The sequence below is a fragment of the Danaus plexippus genome, chromosome 7 (genome assembly GCF_018135715.1).
Source record: "Danaus plexippus chromosome 7, MEX_DaPlex, whole genome shotgun sequence".
NCBI lineage: Eukaryota > Metazoa > Arthropoda > Insecta > Lepidoptera > Nymphalidae > Danaus > Danaus plexippus.
Window position 1 is genome coordinate 1,412,193 of NC_083541.1, and position 19,477 is coordinate 1,431,669.

Sequence of the window (19,477 nt, forward strand, 5' to 3'; positions counted from 1 at the left end):
ATGCATTAGAACCTGCTGCGAGTTGAAAGAAGATAGGTGATACTTTCTAAAATGGTACCGTCTCTTTAAGGTCGCATCATGTGTATTTGTATACGAGATATTTTCTCTAACCGACATATGGGGGAAATCAAATTTTAAAAATATATGTACATCACAAGTAATATATATATGTCGCAGATGTATTAAATATTACTTTTTTGGGTTTAAGTTTTTGTCACATAGAGTTATTTATTTATGGGGCCTTTTAATGAATTCATCTTTGTAGGTAGTTTATACTCGCCATTAAATATTAACGTCAGATCACACTGAGATGTATCAGTTTTTCATTCACAAATCCTCACACGTTGTAGTATGAACTTAATGAATGATAGAACCTCTTTTTTAATTTCTAAAGATCGAATTTCAGAAACCCTTTTACATGTAGCGCGTGGTGTAATATTTTTTGAAAACTCTATTATTTTCTAACATTTATACGGCCATTACATACTTTATTATTTGTTATAAATATGGGCTGATATTCGATCTAAAACAGAAAAGTGATGTGCCGCTTTGTTAATTAATTCATCATCATCATCATCATCAGCCTATAGGAGCCCACTGCTGAGCAACGGCCTCTTCTCACACGGAGAAGGTTAGAGCATTAATCACCACGCTTGCTCAAGACGGGTTGGGATTATTATTAATGTTAATTAATTATTATAATTTTATTTTAATACAATAATTCTGATTTTTTTATTTAAATGACAGAAAGCATAGACACGTTAATTCTATGTAATGGTTATAATATCTGTCGTTAGTTATGGATTAACACCGACCGCCTGAACCTATTTTCATAAAGTTTAGTAAGGAGGCAGATCGGACTCTCTATTCCTATCCGACACACATTGAATTATTTTTAAGTAAAAACAAACGAGATATAAGGCAAGATTAGAAGAATTGTAAAAAAATACTACCAAAAAATTTATTATTAAATATGAAAGGGAAAATGTCAAAATGCTCTTAAATATACCTACTCTGAAAATAGTACGGAAATGTGGTTTAAATAAAGGTATAGATTAAATATATATATATATATATATATATATATTACTTGAGTTAGACACAAAATATAGGCTAAGTTGTTCGGAACAGCTAGTTTTATATCATAGTATTAATTATATGCTACAAGCACATGCTAATGTATATATTATATGCGTGTGGTTACACGTGATATGCGGGAGGTATTTCTGACAGAGGAATGTGACACATACGACTGCATGTCTGTTATTTGTCCAAAAGTCCTCTGAAATATTGATGCAAGACATTCAGATCAAAATACGAATACACAAAGAAAATCTCATTCCTAATAAATAAATGATTTGTTCGATATAATTGGTATATTGTTATATTTTTTTTTGTTTACAAAATCATCAGAATTTAATAGGATTAACTTAATTTTCAGATTAATATTTTAGATGGATAAAAGATAAAAAAGTAACTAACATGGTATTCCAATACCATTACAGTAATCTGCATGAGTATGTAAGTATAATATAAAATACATACGAAAAAATGTTTATATTACGAGGCAACAGAATGTCGAATATATTTTTAAGTGCAAAAGACAATGATAAAAAAAAATTTGATCATAATTCATGCCATGACACTATATATACATATATATAATCATTATACTGAGTTTAAATAATTAATAAATTTGAAATTCTTACGGTAGGTAACTACCTGTTTTTTTAATTTCTTTCACACACATAGAGACGATAAATATAAAATTAAACTAATAAAATATACGAAACCCATGATTTTGTAAAAATACCGACGGATCCCAGAAACCATAAAGACAATCAAAATAAAGAAGCAATCGGAATAATGTTTGGGATATCATCTTAAATGTTTATACTTCTAGCAGACAGACCGACGGGAGCCTTCGGCAGCGGGGAGGTAAGCAACTGTTACAGAAGAATAGGAACAAAAAATACATATTAAAGTTGCTTGAATGGAATTTAACTTTCGAATCACAGTTTAGAAACATATCATATATTAATATATTAAAAAATATAAGCGTAATTTGAAGGTTTTATTATACAAAAAATTAAATATATTTAAACGTATTTTTAAAACAAAATTACTTAATAATATTATGAAATTAACCACCAAAATAATATCTCCAATTAATTCCATATAGAGGTATAAAATTTAAATGAAACTAATATTTTTCGGATTACTGCGAGTAATTTATTAGTTATAAAAACTCCATACTCCCGACGTTTCAGTTACATTGCTGTAAGCATCTTCACGGATCGTAATCCGAAAAATAACAGTTTCATTTAAATGAATACTCACAATAGTCTTAGCTCTCGTTAGGTTTAAAATTAGTAAAAAACACTAAAAATGAAATACTATAATAATATATAGTATTGTAGATACATACCGTGCGTCGCCAGTCGCCGGCGCCAGTTCGTCTGCAGCTTCCATCGATCCGAGTCGAGAACATCACGACGGACCGGCGCCACGTGTCACCGTACAGATAACACTACACACTACACCTACCGCGAGTCCGCAACCACTAACTCGATACAGACAGTCGGCTGGTGACATTCGAGAAGATATATCTTTAAAAAATTTATAACCCGTGGTAGGGGCACAGAACATACAACAATACTCACACGATCTCAACCAAAACTGTGATTTAATTATAATAACCTAGGGTTAAAATACATTGGTTTCATATAACTTCTTATTTATAAGGATTAGCGACTATAATGTTTTGCTTTATGAGTAAAGATATAGATTAATCAGACGTTGAAGTGTGTCACGCTATTAATAGATCTATATAAAATTTTGCCGCACATATTAAATTGTATAAATAATTCATAAAAAACGACGAAATTATATATTTTTAGTATCTTTTTTTTTCAGTAGTTTCATTTAGATACTGTAAAGCCTAAATAAACTTACTGAGCAAAAAACTTTGAAATAACTGACACACTTTCCTGAGTACTGTTACTTTAATAGAATAACATAAGTATAAAAAGTTTTGGAACGAACCCGCGGCGGAATAATATAGTTATGTGGAACAAAAATAATGTCGGATATTATATAGAAAATATAATATTATTAAAGAAATACAAGACCTTGGAAAATTTTGTCCTAAATTGGACAAACTGATTATCCAACGATGTATTTAATAGTTAAGTACTGTTCCTTTAAGAATTTAACGTTATTATATTTTTGTTGTTATATAAAACAAGAACAATTCACAACATATCATTATTAAGTCTAGCGAACTAATTAAATAGAGTATATAAGAAACATCTCAAAAAAAAAAATGCTATATAAATTCATTTTTTTAAACATCATTCTCTTACTATCAGTTTGTATAATGAAACAATACGCAGACAGTTTGAACACGGTTCGTACGAACGTGGTGTGTAACCGAAAAACTCGGAACAGTCAGTATTTAGGTCGGCTATGTAACCTTGTAATAAGGCTAGTCTTCGACGTCATCTATATTCAATATTCAAGACATCCAACATCGAAAATAGTAACGAATTATCCTGTTTTTGTCCCCGTAACTTAAAGATGTTAACTTGTTTACGTATTTTGTGACGATTATTTTAGAATTTGGGTCATTTCAAACAACTTTCTCATAAAATTCACAAAAATTGTAAATGCAAATCACATATTATGTAGATATTTTTTTTGTAATGACGTTTAGGATAATCGTCTGATTATTTTTAATATAAAAAAAAATCAAGTATATAAAAAAACATTTATATTACTGTTGATATAAACGATTATATCATGTGACGAAAATCATATTTTGAATCTTCTCACTCGGACTTAACAGCTATCAGCAGATAATATAATATATATATTAAAAAGTAGTTGCTGTCGTGTAATTAGTGTCTTAAACTAGTAAAAAAAACTCATAGACAAAACCCGTTCAAATTTATTTTAAACGAATGTAACAGAGTAAATTACAATGTTAATTATTTACGGTTTAATATCTGATAACAGATTGACTATCTGTAATTATTTGTTTTGAAATTTTCGATACATTTATATAGATAGATTTTCAATTTAATCAATATTTTGTTTTATAATTCCCGGTCTTAATAAGGAAAATGTATTTGTATATGAATATGATAATTTTAACATACATTTATGTATATAAATGGTATGTAGAGTGAAGTAAAATCATTGCTTATTTTTTCAAGCGTAAGAAAATATATAAAAGGTCTTTATAAAATTTAAATTTAGCACACATATGTAGTTTTTCTTGGTAAGTTTCTGTAAAGTCAAGTTTTCAAGTTCATATTATTATAATCTCTGTAATTTATGATATCCTTCTAAACTCCCCCCTCCACTTTGTCTTTTTTCGTGACTTCATCAAACCCCTCCCCCCCTTTCATGCCTCAAGTGATTAATAGACAATACCTTAATATTAATGTAATCTTGGGATAACACTGAAATTAAAATACAAACACAAAACTTCAAAGCGACAGCCGGGATTCGTAGTTGCAACCACAAAAACATGGCGTTCAATCTGAGATAGTATTTTTATGGTAGTTCATATAGTTATCTTATACTCGTTTCTATTAATAACTGTACAGAGCGAATAATACAAATTAGTCTACCAAAAACCAAGACATAGCCCGTGAATCAACATTTATTTTTGAGAGTTAGGGTAAGTACAACTAACTTTAGAATACAAAAAAAAATAATCTTTAAATTATCTAATGTTAATAAATAATTTAAATCGGAAACTATTTGTAGATTAAATATGTGTATTTTGTTTTATGTAGCCTTATGTCAAAATGTTTTGTTTCTGACATTTGTAATAAAGATAGGTATGTAATGTTAGCTAATTGTCTACACGACACTGGCAGAATATACTGTGCACGTCTTTGCACGCATGAAGGCCATATTTAAAACAACCTAACCTAACCTTATTATCATAGAAAACTAGTATTTTTTTTTTATTAATGTAAAATGTTTTTATGTCTGTGTTGTGATTTCATTAATTGGTGGAAAATAGTTTGGTTTTAAAATTATACTTTAAATAAGTTCGGGTAAATGAAATTTTTGACAATTTCATTAATTGTTCTTAACACCTATTTGATTTCAAAACGTTCATGCAAGAGGTTTAAAATGAAAAATGAAATTTTCTTATATATAAAATTATTTATTTACTAATACATTAGAATATGTTTTATTTATATATATGTTTATGAACATGATATAATAACAGGTCGAGGAAACAATGAAAGAAGTAGTAATAATTATGAAAAAGTTGATTTATTATTTATTATTATAATTATAATAATTATTATAATACAGTTTACAATAATTACAAGCGAACACCAAACGGGGTGAAAGAAAACGGCGTAGTAAATTATTTAGGCCGCCTGCGAAGGAGCCGCGGGTCCGGCTGCGGTGCGGCGCTCGCCCTGCGGAACCCCCACGAGCTCTGAGAAGGTCTCGCGGTATCTGACGGGTCTACCTAATACGGAACTCTGATATCACGGGATAGGTTCCGCACCCGGCGAGTAAAAGTCTAAGGTCGCGCCGCAATCGAACCGCGCACCGAACGCAGGACAGATTTAGGATATAGTCTTTCGAACGCGAGGAACAAAATATTACACAAGTCGAGAATATTATTTATAATCGATTCGGATTAAATCTGATTCGGCGAAAGCGTACCGCATGGGCGGCGGGGAGAGGCGGGGCGACGCGGCTAGGCTATGTACAGGGCCGCTAGGGGCAGTCGCATTCCTCGACCACCATCTCCGGCAGGTCGCGTTTGATGATGTTCGAGTCGGCGCCGAAGTAGATCAGAGACAGCGCTGAGAACCGCACGGGAGCGCAGCACGCGGCTCGCTGAAGACGGGCCGCCTCCACCACCTACACACCACCCACGGCGTGGACAACATAATTGATGTTACCATTATAGTTCTCAATCAAGTTTCGAACCATGCCGTACTGGCGCAAAAAATAAGGTCAATGAGAGCTGCTTGGAAATAATTTGAGACGTTATGAGAATATGATGTTTCATTTCTTATTATAGGGCTTCTGATGAGAATATGTCTGTAGTTAGACCTGAGAATGATAGTTGAGGTAGGGCTCGCACGCTCCGCGGCAGTAATTGGCGTAGTAGCCTTCAGGTGCCACGATCCAGTCGTCCCAGCCGAGAGCGCGAAAGCTCACGTAGTACGTCTGTCGGCAGCAGCGGCCGTGAGCGGCGGCGTCGCAGTCGAGCGCTCGGCGGCGGCGCGGAGAGCGTGCGGCAACACGGAGTCGGAGGAGAGGCCGGGCCGCCGCGGCCCCGCCGAGCCTCAGCCGCACGCGCCCCGCACACCCGCTGCAATCCACTAAAAGGCGCAGTGGCGTCGTAGCGCCGGCCGCCGCCCAGCGCCTGGCCGCTGGGGTCACGTCCACGCGCTGCCATCCTCGACCCGAGCCAGTTCTTCCACCTAGTAACGTAGCGTTATGTTTTTGGGTCCCGATAATATCTATATAAATAGAAATGAGTCAAACCCGGCACCCTAAAAGTTTACATTAGCATATCGTTGGAGTGAGATAATCACGATATTTCCATAAAGTTCCAACTGCATTCTCCGACATAATTGGCAGCGATACAGGTTTTATAATTTACAATTCTGCCTCTACGTACCGCCGATCTCAGCTTCACCAGCCAGTTCCCCAACACTGGAGTTCCCGTGTACTGTGAAGGCCCACAGCGTGTATCGTAGTTTGCGTGCTCTCGGAGTGGCCTCCGCCCGGACCATCAGCTCGGCCGCGGCTACCGACAGGCCCTGCTCGGACTCCGCCTCTTGACCGAGTCTGAACTCTATTAGACGCTGGCCATTTAGCGTCTCACCTGGTAAAAGATGACTTGCAAATTGAGACTAAGCATTATAAGACTATTAGGATGGACCTATAACCTACACATTTTTATTACGAAAGGCGAAATGACTGGAATCTGTGCTCGCTTCATCATTATCGGGGGTGAGTGCGGTCTGGTGCAGCCGTTTGGTGCCCATGGCTGTAGGCTACACTGGCCCGGTCGTGATGTATGAACGTCAAACCAACACTCATACAGGACGATTCAGGTTCGCGCTACCAGCTGTACACAGACTTCGTATACCAAATGCCTACTGAGGTGTACACTTTATACCGAATCTATCAATACAAATATAACGATGTCACGAGCACAGACTAAAATAATAAATAGTAATAAATTTTGGACTACGCAATTTCCAACGGTGAGAACCGCATATGAAGCTGTCCCATAACTCGTTCTGAAACAAAGATAATAATAATTAAAATGAAGATATTTTTTTTATTAGTTTTAAATACGCCAAGACGTAGTTTGTAAATTGCTACTAATTCATATATTTCAGAAAGTATTATTCTTAGAAACTAATCATTTATTTTTCTATATCTCAACATACGTGGAATAAAATATTACATATACTATATGGGACGAAATGATTTAAAAGATTCTTAATTGTACATGTAGTCCAACCAGTGTATTATAGGCCACCGCGGTCCTCGTTGCACACGACCACACTGGTTCAAATCATTGTAAATCATACAGAGTTCATGGCTTAGTTAATTTTAGCCATGGTCTATGGGGTAAATAATTCACTGTGGCATATTGAACGTGTCGCCTATGCAGTGTTATGCAACACGTTATTGATTAAAGCCATTTCTAGATGGTTTCAGAATCGAAGACGGAGCTTTCTGTCTTAGGACCTTTTAACACTGGCCTATAACTTATTAATCGGGGAACATAAACTATAAAGTTACTCTAATTCGGAATGCAGTTGCGTGCATGTGCATGGTCACAGGCGCCATTTCCGCTATTTAAATGCCCTTACAAACAAATTCTTGATAGTCTTAATTTTTATGTTATTACGTTAAATGTTCAAAATGAATCTAATATTATATAACCTTATCATGTTCCTACGTAACCTTTTAATCAATGTCAATTCTTACATTTATTTGTCCGCCTAAATATAAGATTTTTTGCTTACACAAACTGTGAAAAAGTGAAGACTACAATTCTATTCTATTTCTAACTATTTCATATGTACTTCAAGTAATTTGTGTTTGCTTTTTTTTTAGGCGTTAATATGAAAAATGCATAGGTTTACATGATAAAGAAAAGAATTAAGAAAAATGTTCATAAATTAAAAATAAGTATCTGTATGTATATATAGAGCATAAGCGACCTACAAAAAAAAATCAGTTATAAAAATTATCAAAAGTATATATATATATGTGTATATATATATATATATATATATATATATATATATATATAGATATATATATACTGTTGATAGTTTAATATATATATGTTATAATTTACCATACAAATATTTATATAGATACAGTTTTTCTACATTAGGAATTGGGACTAGCCTTGTTTGACAAATAGAAAAATCTGTGTTTAATAAATTCAGGATGAGAGATCAGACGAATAGCACATGATTTAAACATTAGTTCAAATAAGTATGGATCTAGTTCTTTGATATATTTCGTATAAATATTAAAATTACACGAACATTATGTTCTTTATATTGGCAGTATAGAAAAAAATATAATTTTATAAAATTATTAATATACACTAAAGAAAATATCTTAAAATATATCAAATTATGTTAAGCGATGTTAAGTTGCTGGTTTGTCGGGGCCGCGTATTGAGGACTCATGAAGCTATGTGTGAAATAAAATCACTCGTAATATATAGAGAGACGTCACTAAGTCGTTCTAGAAAATTCTTTTAGTGACTAATACATTAAAACTATGTTCAGCCAATTTTATTTTACAAATATTCATCTATAAAAATTATTAAATTATTCCTTTTAAATTTAAAATTAGCAGCTTTATAATAATGTTTACGAAAACGACATACGGCAAGTATTAATTTTTCTATGTCTATCTTTTTGTTCTAGCTAATCTAACAGATTATATTATAAAGATTGACTAAGGCTGCTTTATAATCGACTGATAATGGGGAGGTTCTCGATTCTACTAAATGTCTGTTACGTTTATACTCCTTCAGTTACAGTACAGTCCCCGTCATAAGCCTGAATCTGATTGAGGTTTCTTCGGGAAATTGAAAACCTTCTGATGATGATCACAGCTATATTAAAAGGAATTTCATATGCAGGCAAAGCCGGGGACAACAGCTAGTTATTTTATAAAAAAAAGAATCTCGGCTACGGTTGCGGAAAACATAATTAAACTAATTAATTAAATATTAAAAAACATATAACATATTAATAATTTCTTTTCCTCGTTATTATAGTGGCCACGTTCCTAAGTTGTGACCTGGAAGGCGAATGTTGCGTGATCGTTGGAAGGCATTACAATTCAGTGTCGGTGACGTATATTATCTAACTTCCTTAATTATATTCATGTTCAATAGTTTTTTATTTTAATACGTAGGCATTTACACGCGAACTTTTTATCTTAATATTGGTCGCTCTTAATTGCATTATCGGACGAATATTACTGTTTTTATTTATATTTTATATTTTCTATACTATTGTAATCAGTTGATTTTTTTTGTCGATGTTACATAACACGGGACCTGTGTAATACGATTTCGATATCTACAGAAAATAAAGATATTTTATTCGATTGTTATTTAAAATACGTTAACGATGTTTATCGAGAAGAATGATTAAAAATTGTACTGCAGTTACTCATTGGTTATTCTTAATAACATACGAAAAAAATATTCGTAACGCTTCGCATCCTTCATCTTCGGAGAGATGTCGATTGTCGTTAATAGATTTTAATAATCAACTATATTTCAGGAACGTAGTATATGTAATAAATTATTTGACCGACATCATTATAACAGCGTTGTTCACTGTAATATTTTACAAATTAATTTGGTAAAGGTCTTTAACCTTCGTGTATTTGACCTTCGCGCGTTGTATTCTTATCTAATTAATGATTGATGCTGGCCCTGGTTTTCATTGTGTGAAAGTAATTGATGCTAGGAGCTCATTTCAACACCTATTGTAATCGTGTTTTCTATCTTAAAAATCCTAACTAATAGTTCAGCGTAAAGGTTAAAGTGGCAGGGCCTGGGATAATAACAAGATGTATGAAATTAATAATTTAACGTTGGACTTTGGAATTGGAATTTTGGAGTTGGAATTTTCTTTGATAACGAAACCAGTGCGCTTACTATAATCATCTTTAACTGTCGACAGTTTAATGTATCGTTGTATAAGTTCTGGTTATTGTACGATAAACGGGTAACGGTTCGTATCTTATTACGTTGCAAACTTGGGTTAAGCAATGTGAAAAGGCACGTTGAAGATATTAAAAATAAAAATGTATTTCTTAGTTTCACTCTATATTAATAAATCGTAACGACAGATTATTATAAGTATATAAAGATTTGGAATAAAGTATTCAATATACGTATATATGTTTTTAACATTTTCTCCAAATCCCTCATATAACACTATATGTATTATCCACATACATACATACTAATATAATTCTAAATAAGGCAAATTGTTTGTATTTTTAAGACCATTTGAAACGTCACTTCGATTTGATTCACGAGAGTCGCTTTTAATTATCAGAAAAATCTAAAAATATTTAACGTAAAAAATTATCATTTAGGTTCTATATTAATCAATAAAAAAAAAAAAAAAATTTAATATTACTTGACGTATGGATGACAAACCTCATTTCTAGGCATATATTTTTAAGATTACGTCTTAATTGTTATGTATATTAATATCCTCCGCTATAATACTGCAGTTCATCATAATGCGGAGATGAACACCGGATGTACACATGTCAATATATTTTTTTTAATTGCATTCTCTTGCTTCGATTGTCGTTATCAAACGTCAAATGTGCTCGAGTCACGTGTAACGATGTAATGTATGTAACTAGCATTAATTGGAGACCACTCGTTCCATGTTATAAATTGTATAAAAATGTTTAGTTGTAAGTTATATGAACTTACCTTTACGTAGGAAAATTGCGGTCGGTGGAGTCGCGTAAAAAGTTTTTCCTTATGGCGGCCATGCGACCTCCTCGGACGCTGTCTGGTGAGTGACTGGCTTCGTTGGAGAAACCCTCTTTATATGCCCGCTGATTCATACTAGCAACTTATATTAGCTCGTATTTTTATTGTCATTCCCTTGCCAAGTATGGATCGCTGACTACACAAGTCTTAGTATAAATATATATGATTTGAAAGTACTGAGAAAATTATTATATACATATATATATCTTCATACTTTTAATAAATAAAAATATTATAGTTTAAAACGTATCTTAAATAATTTAAGTTAAAAATATTAAAATGAATTTTTAATGTTAACTTATTAATAATCAGCGAAAGATCTTGATTAAGACTCAATTTGAAAATCAAATAGTGCCAATATTATTAAAACGTAACAATCCAGTCTATAAGTAAATAACATAAAGCTACGAGATGCTACGAACAGTTACGGGTATGCTACGACGATTGTTGAAACAAATTATATATTATTTATTTTAGTATCACGATAAAAGGTTCTCAAATTAAGTTTTAAACAAGTGAATATATTTATTGAAGGCAATTTTTCAAGAGCGCCTTAAATGCAATTCACGTAACGAGATTTTAAATTGCAACAAATTGTAAAAGTGAATCTGTGGTCACCATTAATATCTGGCAGACACCCAGTTGAAGGTAAATAGCACATACATAGCCGTAACAAGAGGAGTTTACTAACTTATATTAAGGAGAATATGTAGGCTGAGACATTGGGGACCATGGGAATAATTATCAAAAGAACAGTTAGAAAAGCTGAATTTATAAAAAAATAAAAATATTTTGCAAACTTTATTTTTTACTTTTTTGTCAAATAAATCTTAATGTAATAGGAAATTGTGCATAATCATGCAAAATTTCGGGAATAAAATCATAAAAGAATAGACAGATATTTAAATCAAACATAAGTCTAACAAAAATGTATTCTTGAAAGAGAATGCATTGTGAAATATTTATGAATTTTGCTTTAAGATTATTTTCTGTGATTAGAATGCAATGAAATATTCGACAATAATTTGTCATAATAATGTCCCATGTCACGAACTTTTAGGCCGAGCCCTGAGGCACAGATTTCAAATGTTCTGTGATATTATCGTCATTCATCCAAACAATTTGAAATATTTTCATTTTTTTTTTTTTACTATGAAAAGAGGATGAATTAGGAACGTTGATTTGGTTTTTAGAAAATTTAGAAAAAGCCAAAGCAAAAATTATATTTTTGACATAAATATTTCTACTGTGATTAAATCATCGAAAGGTAGCTCACAAAGGTAGCCCTTTCGTCACGACTAACTAACTGCTCGGCCGATGTTTTTGTTTCTGTTGATATTTTTTCCATTATGTAGTAGATGAGGATGTGAAGAGGACATATGTGAGGAGAGCTGGGAGAACAGTTCTGTGTGTCTGTCTGCCAACGTCCATACCACGTTGAATACACCGGTTCTCGTCCGATCACCGAAGTTAAGCAACGTCGGGCGCGGTCAGTACTTGGATGGGTGACCGCCTGGGAACACCGCGTGATGTTGGCTTTTTGTTCCTCCTACCAATATTTATGTATACATTATATCTCTTTTAAAATCTCAATTATGCACACCTCCTACAATCCCATGACATAGTATTTGCTACTTTTCTCATTGTTTCATTCACGGCGTAGCTTAATTCTCACTTATAGTTGGCTACCGTTTCACCTCCTCCGATATTTTTGTATATTTACTTGTACGGGTATAAAAGGCTATTGAACATATCTATCCGTGTTAGAATAATTGTTAAGGCATTCTCTCAGACGGACTGCATTGAACGACGTCGGATATTTAAACGATGTGTCGAAATGGCAACTAAGTAGTTAGTACAAATATCAGTTGTGAAAAATTTCGTTAAACCATCAATTCGTGCTCATAGATTTTTCATGGCTGAGATGCGATCGTTTGCACGAGAAGGATTCTTTCATACATATCTTACATATATTACACTACCTTAATAAATAAAACACACGGTGAATTCACACTAAACTGTCGACATTTGATAGTTTGTTGTTGTCGTTCAACATTAAGTATATGTGGGCCGATCCCTGCGGCACTGCAATGCCGGGCCGACCCGTGACGGGAGTGGAGCGAGCCCCGAACATCCCGTCGGTTTACAAAAATCAGTTTAATATACTGGTCCCGACATGCGGGAACTTTCAGATATTAAGCTGAAAAGAACAGATACTACACTTTGATCTTAGCCAAAAGGCCGAGAAGCGATGCCGCTCTAAGGAGACACGTTGGAGCCTCCTTCGGAGAGAAGAAATCTCATCACCGCGATGTAAATGTTGCAAGGGATTCGCCAGCGACATCTAGTGGAGCTTTGAACCGGAGACGCGCTACATGTAGAGTCTGTGTCACAGAACTAGCAGTGGTCGCGTTCGTTGTCTCGCTGTCTGATGGAGATATCTCATAGAATTGACGCTCGCTTGAAATATTCACTGAGCCTATTTCAGTACACGGTGTGAATTATATTCTAAAATGCTCAATTTATACTCGCAACTAACTCGTGTTCGATCTATCCTTCACAAATACTTAAGTTTAATTCTTAAGTCACATTTTTGTAAATTGATTTGAGAAAGTGGATCAAAAAAGGTGGTAGTCTCCGATGTTATAATTATTTATGTAGAAATATTTAAATATCATAATATCAAATAAGAGCTTTATCGTAGGTGTTGCCAGTGTCGAGATAATTTCATTTACCGTATTCGCTATAGTTCTGCGCTAGATGTCTCTGTATGAATACACGGCCTTTTCTGAATCGCGATGATCCTAATTTTTTCCTTCCGATGATGTCACAGGACCAACACTCCATCGTCACTCTGGTTTCCCTTCAGAACGTATAAATCTTTCGCCTTTTACTAAAGATTTCCGTGGAGGGGAACACTCAAATGAGTCTGACTCGACTTTTTGAAGTCTCACGTAGGTGAGATTAATTAACGCTGACGCTTCCAAAAATCAAAGGTCCCATTAGAGATGCACCAAATTCCGAGACAGGTCGTGTTACTGAATCTTCTCTGTCACTCGTTTCAACTCGTTCCAAGATCAGGAATGTCATTTTAACACCCTGAAACTTATCATTACGATTGTCCGGATAGTTCCAGTTATCTTTTTTAGGATCCGAAAAAGTTTCAATTGTATCGAACTAAAACAATGTCTTACTAAACATGTAGAAAACAATTATTAGTCACATACGGAATCCTCACAATCTGAAGCTTCCAAATTTAACTAAAGAGTTGATTAGTCACACTTAGCTGTTTGTTTTATATTAACACGGTCTAGTGAAAATGACAAAAACAATAACCATAGCTTTGAAAACGTAAATAAAATAAAGAGAAACAATTCGAAATAATTACGATTTTGTTTTTAAGGAACTACTTATATACGATTGGAATATATACTAATGTGATTGGAAATTGTGCATAATCATGCAAAATTTCGGGAATAAAATCATAAAAGAATAGACAGATATTTAAATCAAACATAAGTCTAACAAAAATGTATTCTTGAAAGAGAATGCATTGTGAAATATTTATGAATTTTGCTTTAAGATTATTTTCTGTGATTAGAATGCAATGAAATATTCGACAATAATTTGTCATAATAATGTCCCATGTCACGAACTTTTAGGCCGAGCCCTGAGGCACAGATTTCAAATGTTCTGTGATATTATCGTCATTCATCCAAACAATTTGAAATATTTTCATTTTTTTTTTTTTACTATGAAAAGAGGATGAATTAGGAACGTTGATTTGGTTTTTAGAAAATTTAGAAAAAGCCAAAGCAAAAATTATATTTTTGACATAAATATTTCTACTGTGATTAAATCATCGAAAGGTAGCTCACAAAGGTAGCCCTTTCGTCACGACTAACTAACTGCTCGGCCGATGTTTTTGTTTCTGTTGATATTTTTTCCATTATGTAGTAGATGAGGATGTGAAGAGGACATATGTGAGGAGAGCTGGGAGAACAGTTCTGTGTGTCTGTCTGCCAACGTCCATACCACGTTGAATACACCGGTTCTCGTCCGATCACCGAAGTTAAGCAACGTCGGGCGCGGTCAGTACTTGGATGGGTGACCGCCTGGGAACACCGCGTGATGTTGGCTTTTTGTTCCTCCTACCAATATTTATGTATACATTATATCTCTTTTAAAATCTCAATTATGCACACCTCCTACAATCCCATGACATAGTATTTGCTACTTTTCTCATTGTTTCATTCACGGCGTAGCTTAATTCTCACTTATAGTTGGCTACCGTTTCACCTCCTCCGATATTTTTGTATATTTACTTGTACGGGTATAAAAGGCTATTGAACATATCTATCCGTGTTAGAATAATTGTTAAGGCATTCTCTCAGACGGACTGCATTGAACGACGTCGGATATTTAAACGATGTGTCGAAATGGCAACTAAGTAGTTAGTACAAATATCAGTTGTGAAAAATTTCGTTAAACCATCAATTCGTGCTCATAGATTTTTCATGGCTGAGATGCGATCGTTTGCACGAGAAGGATTCTTTCATATCTTACATATATTACACTACCTTAATAAATAAAACACACGGTGAAGTCACACTAAACTGTCGACATTTGATAGTTTGTTGTTGCCGTTCAACATTAAGTATATGTGGGCCGATCCCTGCGGCACTGCAATGCCGGGCCGACCCGTGACGGGAGTGGAGCGAGCCCCGAACATCCCGTCGGTTTACAAAAATCAGTTTAATATACTGGTCCCGACATGCGGGAACTTTCAGATATTAAGCTGAAAAGAACAGATACTACACTTTGATCTTAGCCAAAAGGCCGAGAAGCGATGCCGCTCTAAGGAGACACGTTGGAGCCTCCTTCGGAGAGAAGAAATCTCATCACCGCGATGTAAATGTTGCAAGGGATTCGCCAGCGACATCTAGTGGAGCTTTGAACCGGAGACGCGCTACATGTAGAGTCTGTGTCACAGAACTAGCAGTGGTCGCGTTCGTTGTCTCGCTGTCTGATGGAGATATCTCATAGAATTGACGCTCGCTTGAAATATTCACTGAGCCTATTTCAGTACACGGTGTGAATTATATTCTAAAATGCTCAATTTATACTCGCAACTAACTCGTCTTCGATCTATCCTTCACAAATACTTAAGTTTAATTCTTAAGTCACATTTTTGTAAATTGATTTGAGAAAGTGGATCAAAAAAGGTGGTAGTCTCCGATGTTATAATTATTTATGTAGAAATATTTAAATATCATAATATCAAATAAGAGCTTTATCGTAGGTGTTGCCAGTGTCGAGATAATTTCATTTACCGTATTCGCTATAGTTCTGCGCTAGATGTCTCTGTATGAATACACGGCCTTTTCTGAATCGCGATGATCCTAATTTTTTCCTTCCGATGATGTCACAGGACCAACACTCCATCGTCACTCTGGTTTCCCTTCAGAACGTATAAATCTTTCGCCTTTTACTAAAGATTTCCGTGGAGGGGAACACTCAAATGAGTCTGACTCGACTTTTTGAAGTCTCACGTAGGTGAGATTAATTAACGCTGACGCTTCCAAAAATCAAAGGTCCCATTAGAGATGCACCAAATTCCGAGACAGGTCGTGTTACTGAATCTTCTCTGTCACTCGTTTCAACTCGTTCCAAGATCAGGAATGTCATTTTAACACCCTGAAACTTATCATTACGATTGTCCGGATAGTTCCAGTTATCTTTTTTAGGATCCGAAAAAGTTTCAATTGTATCGAACTAAAACAATGTCTTACTAAACATGTAGAAAACAATTATTAGTCACATACGGAATCCTCACAATCTGAAGCTTCCAAATTTAACTAAAGAGTTGATTAGTCACACTTAGCTGTTTGTTTTATATTAACACGGTCTAGTGAAAATGACAAAAACAATAACCATAGCTTTGAAAACGTAAATAAAATAAAGAGAAACAATTCGAAATAATTACGATTTTGTTTTTAAGGAACTACTTATATACGATTGGAATATATACTAATGTGATTGGAAATTGTGCATAATCATGCAAAATTTCGGGAATAAAATCATAAAAGAATAGACAGATATTTAAATCAAACATAAGTCTAACAAAAATGTATTCTTGAAAGAGAATGCATTGTGAAATATTTATGAATTTTGCTTTAAGATTATTTTCTGTGATTAGAATGCAATGAAATATTCGACAATAATTTGTCATAATAATGTCCCATGTCACGAACTTTTAGGCCGAGCCCTGAGGCACAGATTTCAAATGTTCTGTGATATTATCGTCATTCATCCAAACAATTTGAAATATTTTCATTTTTTTTTTTTTACTATGAAAAGAGGATGAATTAGGAACGTTGATTTGGTTTTTAGAAAATTTAGAAAAAGCCAAAGCAAAAATTATATTTTTGACATAAATATTTCTACTGTGATTAAATCATCGAAAGGTAGCTCACAAAGGTAGCCCTTTCGTCACGACTAACTAACTGCTCGGCCGATGTTTTTGTTTCTGTTGATATTTTTTCCATTATGTAGTAGATGAGGATGTGAAGAGGACATATGTGAGGAGAGCTGGGAGAACAGTTCTGTGTGTCTGTCTGCCAACGTCCATACCACGTTGAATACACCGGTTCTCGTCCGATCACCGAAGTTAAGCAACGTCGGGCGCGGTCAGTACTTGGATGGGTGACCGCCTGGGAACACCGCGTGATGTTGGCTTTTTGTTCCTCCTACCAATATTTATGTATACATTATATCTCTTTTAAAATCTCAATTATGCACACCTCCTACAATCCCATGACATAGTATTTGCTACTTTTCTCATTGTTTCATTCACGGCGTAGCTTAATTCTCACTTATAGTTGGCTACCGTTTCACCTCCTCCGATATTTTTGTATATTTACTTGTACGGGTATAAAAGGCTATTGAACATATCTATCCGTGTTAGAATAATTGTTAAGGCATTCTCTCAGACGGACTGCATTGAACGACGTCGGATATTTAAACGATGTGTCGAAATGGCAACTAAGTAGTTAGTACAAATATCAGTTGTGAAAAATTTCGTTAAACCATCAATTCGTGCTCATAGATTTTTCATGGCTGAGATGCGATCGTTTGCACGAGAAGGATTCTTTCATATCTTACATATATTACACTACCTTAATAAATAAAACACACGGTGAAGTCACACTAAACTGTCGACATTTGATAGTTTGTTGTTGCCGTTCAACATTAAGTATATGTGGGCCGATCCCTGCGGCACTGCAATGCCGGGCCGACCCGTGACGGGAGTGGAGCGAGCCCCGAACATCCCGTCGGTTTACAAAAATCAGTTTAATATACTGGTCCCGACATGCGGGAACTTTCAGATATTAAGCTGAAAAGAACAGATACTACACTTTGATCTTAGCCAAAAGGCCGAGAAGCGATGCCGCTCTAAGGAGACACGTTGGAGCCTCCTTCGGAGAGAAGAAATCTCATCACCGCGATGTAAATGTTGCAAGGGATTCGCCAGCGACATCTAGTGGAGCTTTGAACCGGAGACGCGCTACATGTAGAGTCTGTGTCACAGAACTAGCACTGGTCGCGTTCGTTGTCTCGCTGTCTGATGGAGATATCTCATAGAATTGACGCTCGCTTGAAATATTCACTGAGCCTATTTCAGTACACGGTGTGAATTATATTCTAAAATGCTCAATTTATACTCGCAACTAACTCGTCTTCGATCTATCCTTCACAAATACTTAAGTTTAATTCTTAAGTCACATTTTTGTAAATTGATTTGAGAAAGTGGATCAAAAAAGGTGGTAGTCTCCGATGTTATAATTATTTATGTAGAAATATTTAAATATCATAATATCAAATAAGAGCTTTATCGTAGGTGTTGCCAGTGTCGAGATAATTTCATTTACCGTATTCGCTATAGTTCTGCGCTAGATGTCTCTGTATGAATACACGGCCTTTTCTGAATCGCGATGATCCTAATTTTTTCCTTCCGATGATGTCACAGGACCAACACTCCATCGTCACTCTGGTTTGCCTTCAGAACGTATAAATCTTTCGCCTTTTACTAAAGATTTCCGTGGAGGGGAACACTCAAATGAGTCTGACTCGACTTTTTGAAGTCTCACGTAGGTGAGATTAATTAACGCTGACGCTTCCAAAAATCAAAGGTCCCATTAGAGATGCACCAAATTCCGAGACAGGTCGTGTTACTGAATCTTCTCTGTCACTCGTTTCAACTCGTTCCAAGATCAGGAATGTCATTTTAACACCCTGAAACTTATCATTACGATTGTCCGGATAGTTCCAGTTATCTTTTTTAGGATCCGAAAAAGTTTCAATTGTATCGAACTAAAACAATGTCTTACTAAACATGTAGAA

The 19,477-nt window shown here is 34.7% G+C and overlaps 1 protein-coding gene and 9 non-coding genes across 10 annotated transcripts; 6 read left to right on the top strand and 4 right to left on the bottom strand.

Annotated features, from left to right (window-relative positions):
• Positions 1-5,276: 5,276 nt before the first annotated feature.
• Positions 5,277-13,921, bottom strand: LOC116770925 (inhibin beta chain). Its single transcript, XM_061521001.1, has 6 exons — positions 13,810-13,921; positions 7,529-7,572; positions 7,253-7,301; positions 6,674-6,880; positions 6,100-6,473; positions 5,277-5,904 (listed from the first exon to the last, which is right to left on the bottom strand). The coding sequence occupies exons 1-6, from the start codon at positions 13,919-13,921 to the stop codon at positions 5,758-5,760; spliced, it is 933 nt and encodes a 310-aa protein (XP_061376985.1). The 3' UTR covers positions 5,277-5,757.
• On the top strand, positions 12,494-12,612 carry LOC116771029 (5S ribosomal RNA). The gene has a single exon (XR_004353578.1). It is a non-coding gene; the product is annotated as a 5S ribosomal RNA (ribosomal RNA).
• Positions 13,135-13,327, bottom strand: LOC133318805 (U2 spliceosomal RNA). Its single transcript, XR_009752551.1, has one exon. It is a non-coding gene; the product is annotated as a U2 spliceosomal RNA (small nuclear RNA).
• A 2-nt stretch (positions 13,922-13,923) lies between the features above and the next one.
• Positions 13,924-14,039, top strand: LOC133318821 (U5 spliceosomal RNA). The gene has a single exon (XR_009752567.1). It is a non-coding gene; the product is annotated as a U5 spliceosomal RNA (small nuclear RNA).
• A 1,056-nt stretch (positions 14,040-15,095) lies between these two features.
• Positions 15,096-15,214, top strand: LOC116776718 (5S ribosomal RNA). Its single transcript, XR_004353957.2, has one exon. It is a non-coding gene; the product is annotated as a 5S ribosomal RNA (ribosomal RNA).
• Positions 15,215-15,732: 518 nt separating this feature from the next.
• LOC133318806 (U2 spliceosomal RNA) lies at positions 15,733-15,925 on the bottom strand. The gene has a single exon (XR_009752552.1). It is a non-coding gene; the product is annotated as a U2 spliceosomal RNA (small nuclear RNA).
• A 596-nt stretch (positions 15,926-16,521) lies between these two features.
• On the top strand, positions 16,522-16,637 carry LOC133318822 (U5 spliceosomal RNA). The gene has a single exon (XR_009752568.1). It is a non-coding gene; the product is annotated as a U5 spliceosomal RNA (small nuclear RNA).
• Positions 16,638-17,693: 1,056 nt separating this feature from the next.
• On the top strand, positions 17,694-17,812 carry LOC133318808 (5S ribosomal RNA). Its single transcript, XR_009752554.1, has one exon. It is a non-coding gene; the product is annotated as a 5S ribosomal RNA (ribosomal RNA).
• Positions 17,813-18,330: 518 nt separating this feature from the next.
• LOC133318807 (U2 spliceosomal RNA) lies at positions 18,331-18,523 on the bottom strand. Its single transcript, XR_009752553.1, has one exon. It is a non-coding gene; the product is annotated as a U2 spliceosomal RNA (small nuclear RNA).
• Positions 18,524-19,119: 596 nt separating this feature from the next.
• On the top strand, positions 19,120-19,235 carry LOC133318793 (U5 spliceosomal RNA). The gene has a single exon (XR_009752539.1). It is a non-coding gene; the product is annotated as a U5 spliceosomal RNA (small nuclear RNA).
• Positions 19,236-19,477: the final 242 nt, after the last annotated feature.

Bases quoted from the DNA above. Each gene is read 5' to 3' on its own strand.
- LOC116770925 (XM_061521001.1), bottom strand. From the start codon at position 13,921: ATGGAGTGTTGGTCCTGTGACATCATCGGAAGGAAAAAATTAGGATCA. The intron at 7,573-13,809 runs GTAAATGAAATT...GATTTGAACCAG, and splicing joins GCAGAACTATAGCGAATACG to TGTGGTCGTGTGCAACGAGG. The intron at 6,474-6,673 runs GTACGTAGAGGC...CTACGTTACTAG, and splicing joins TGGTGAAGCTGAGATCGGCG to GTGGAAGAACTGGCTCGGGT.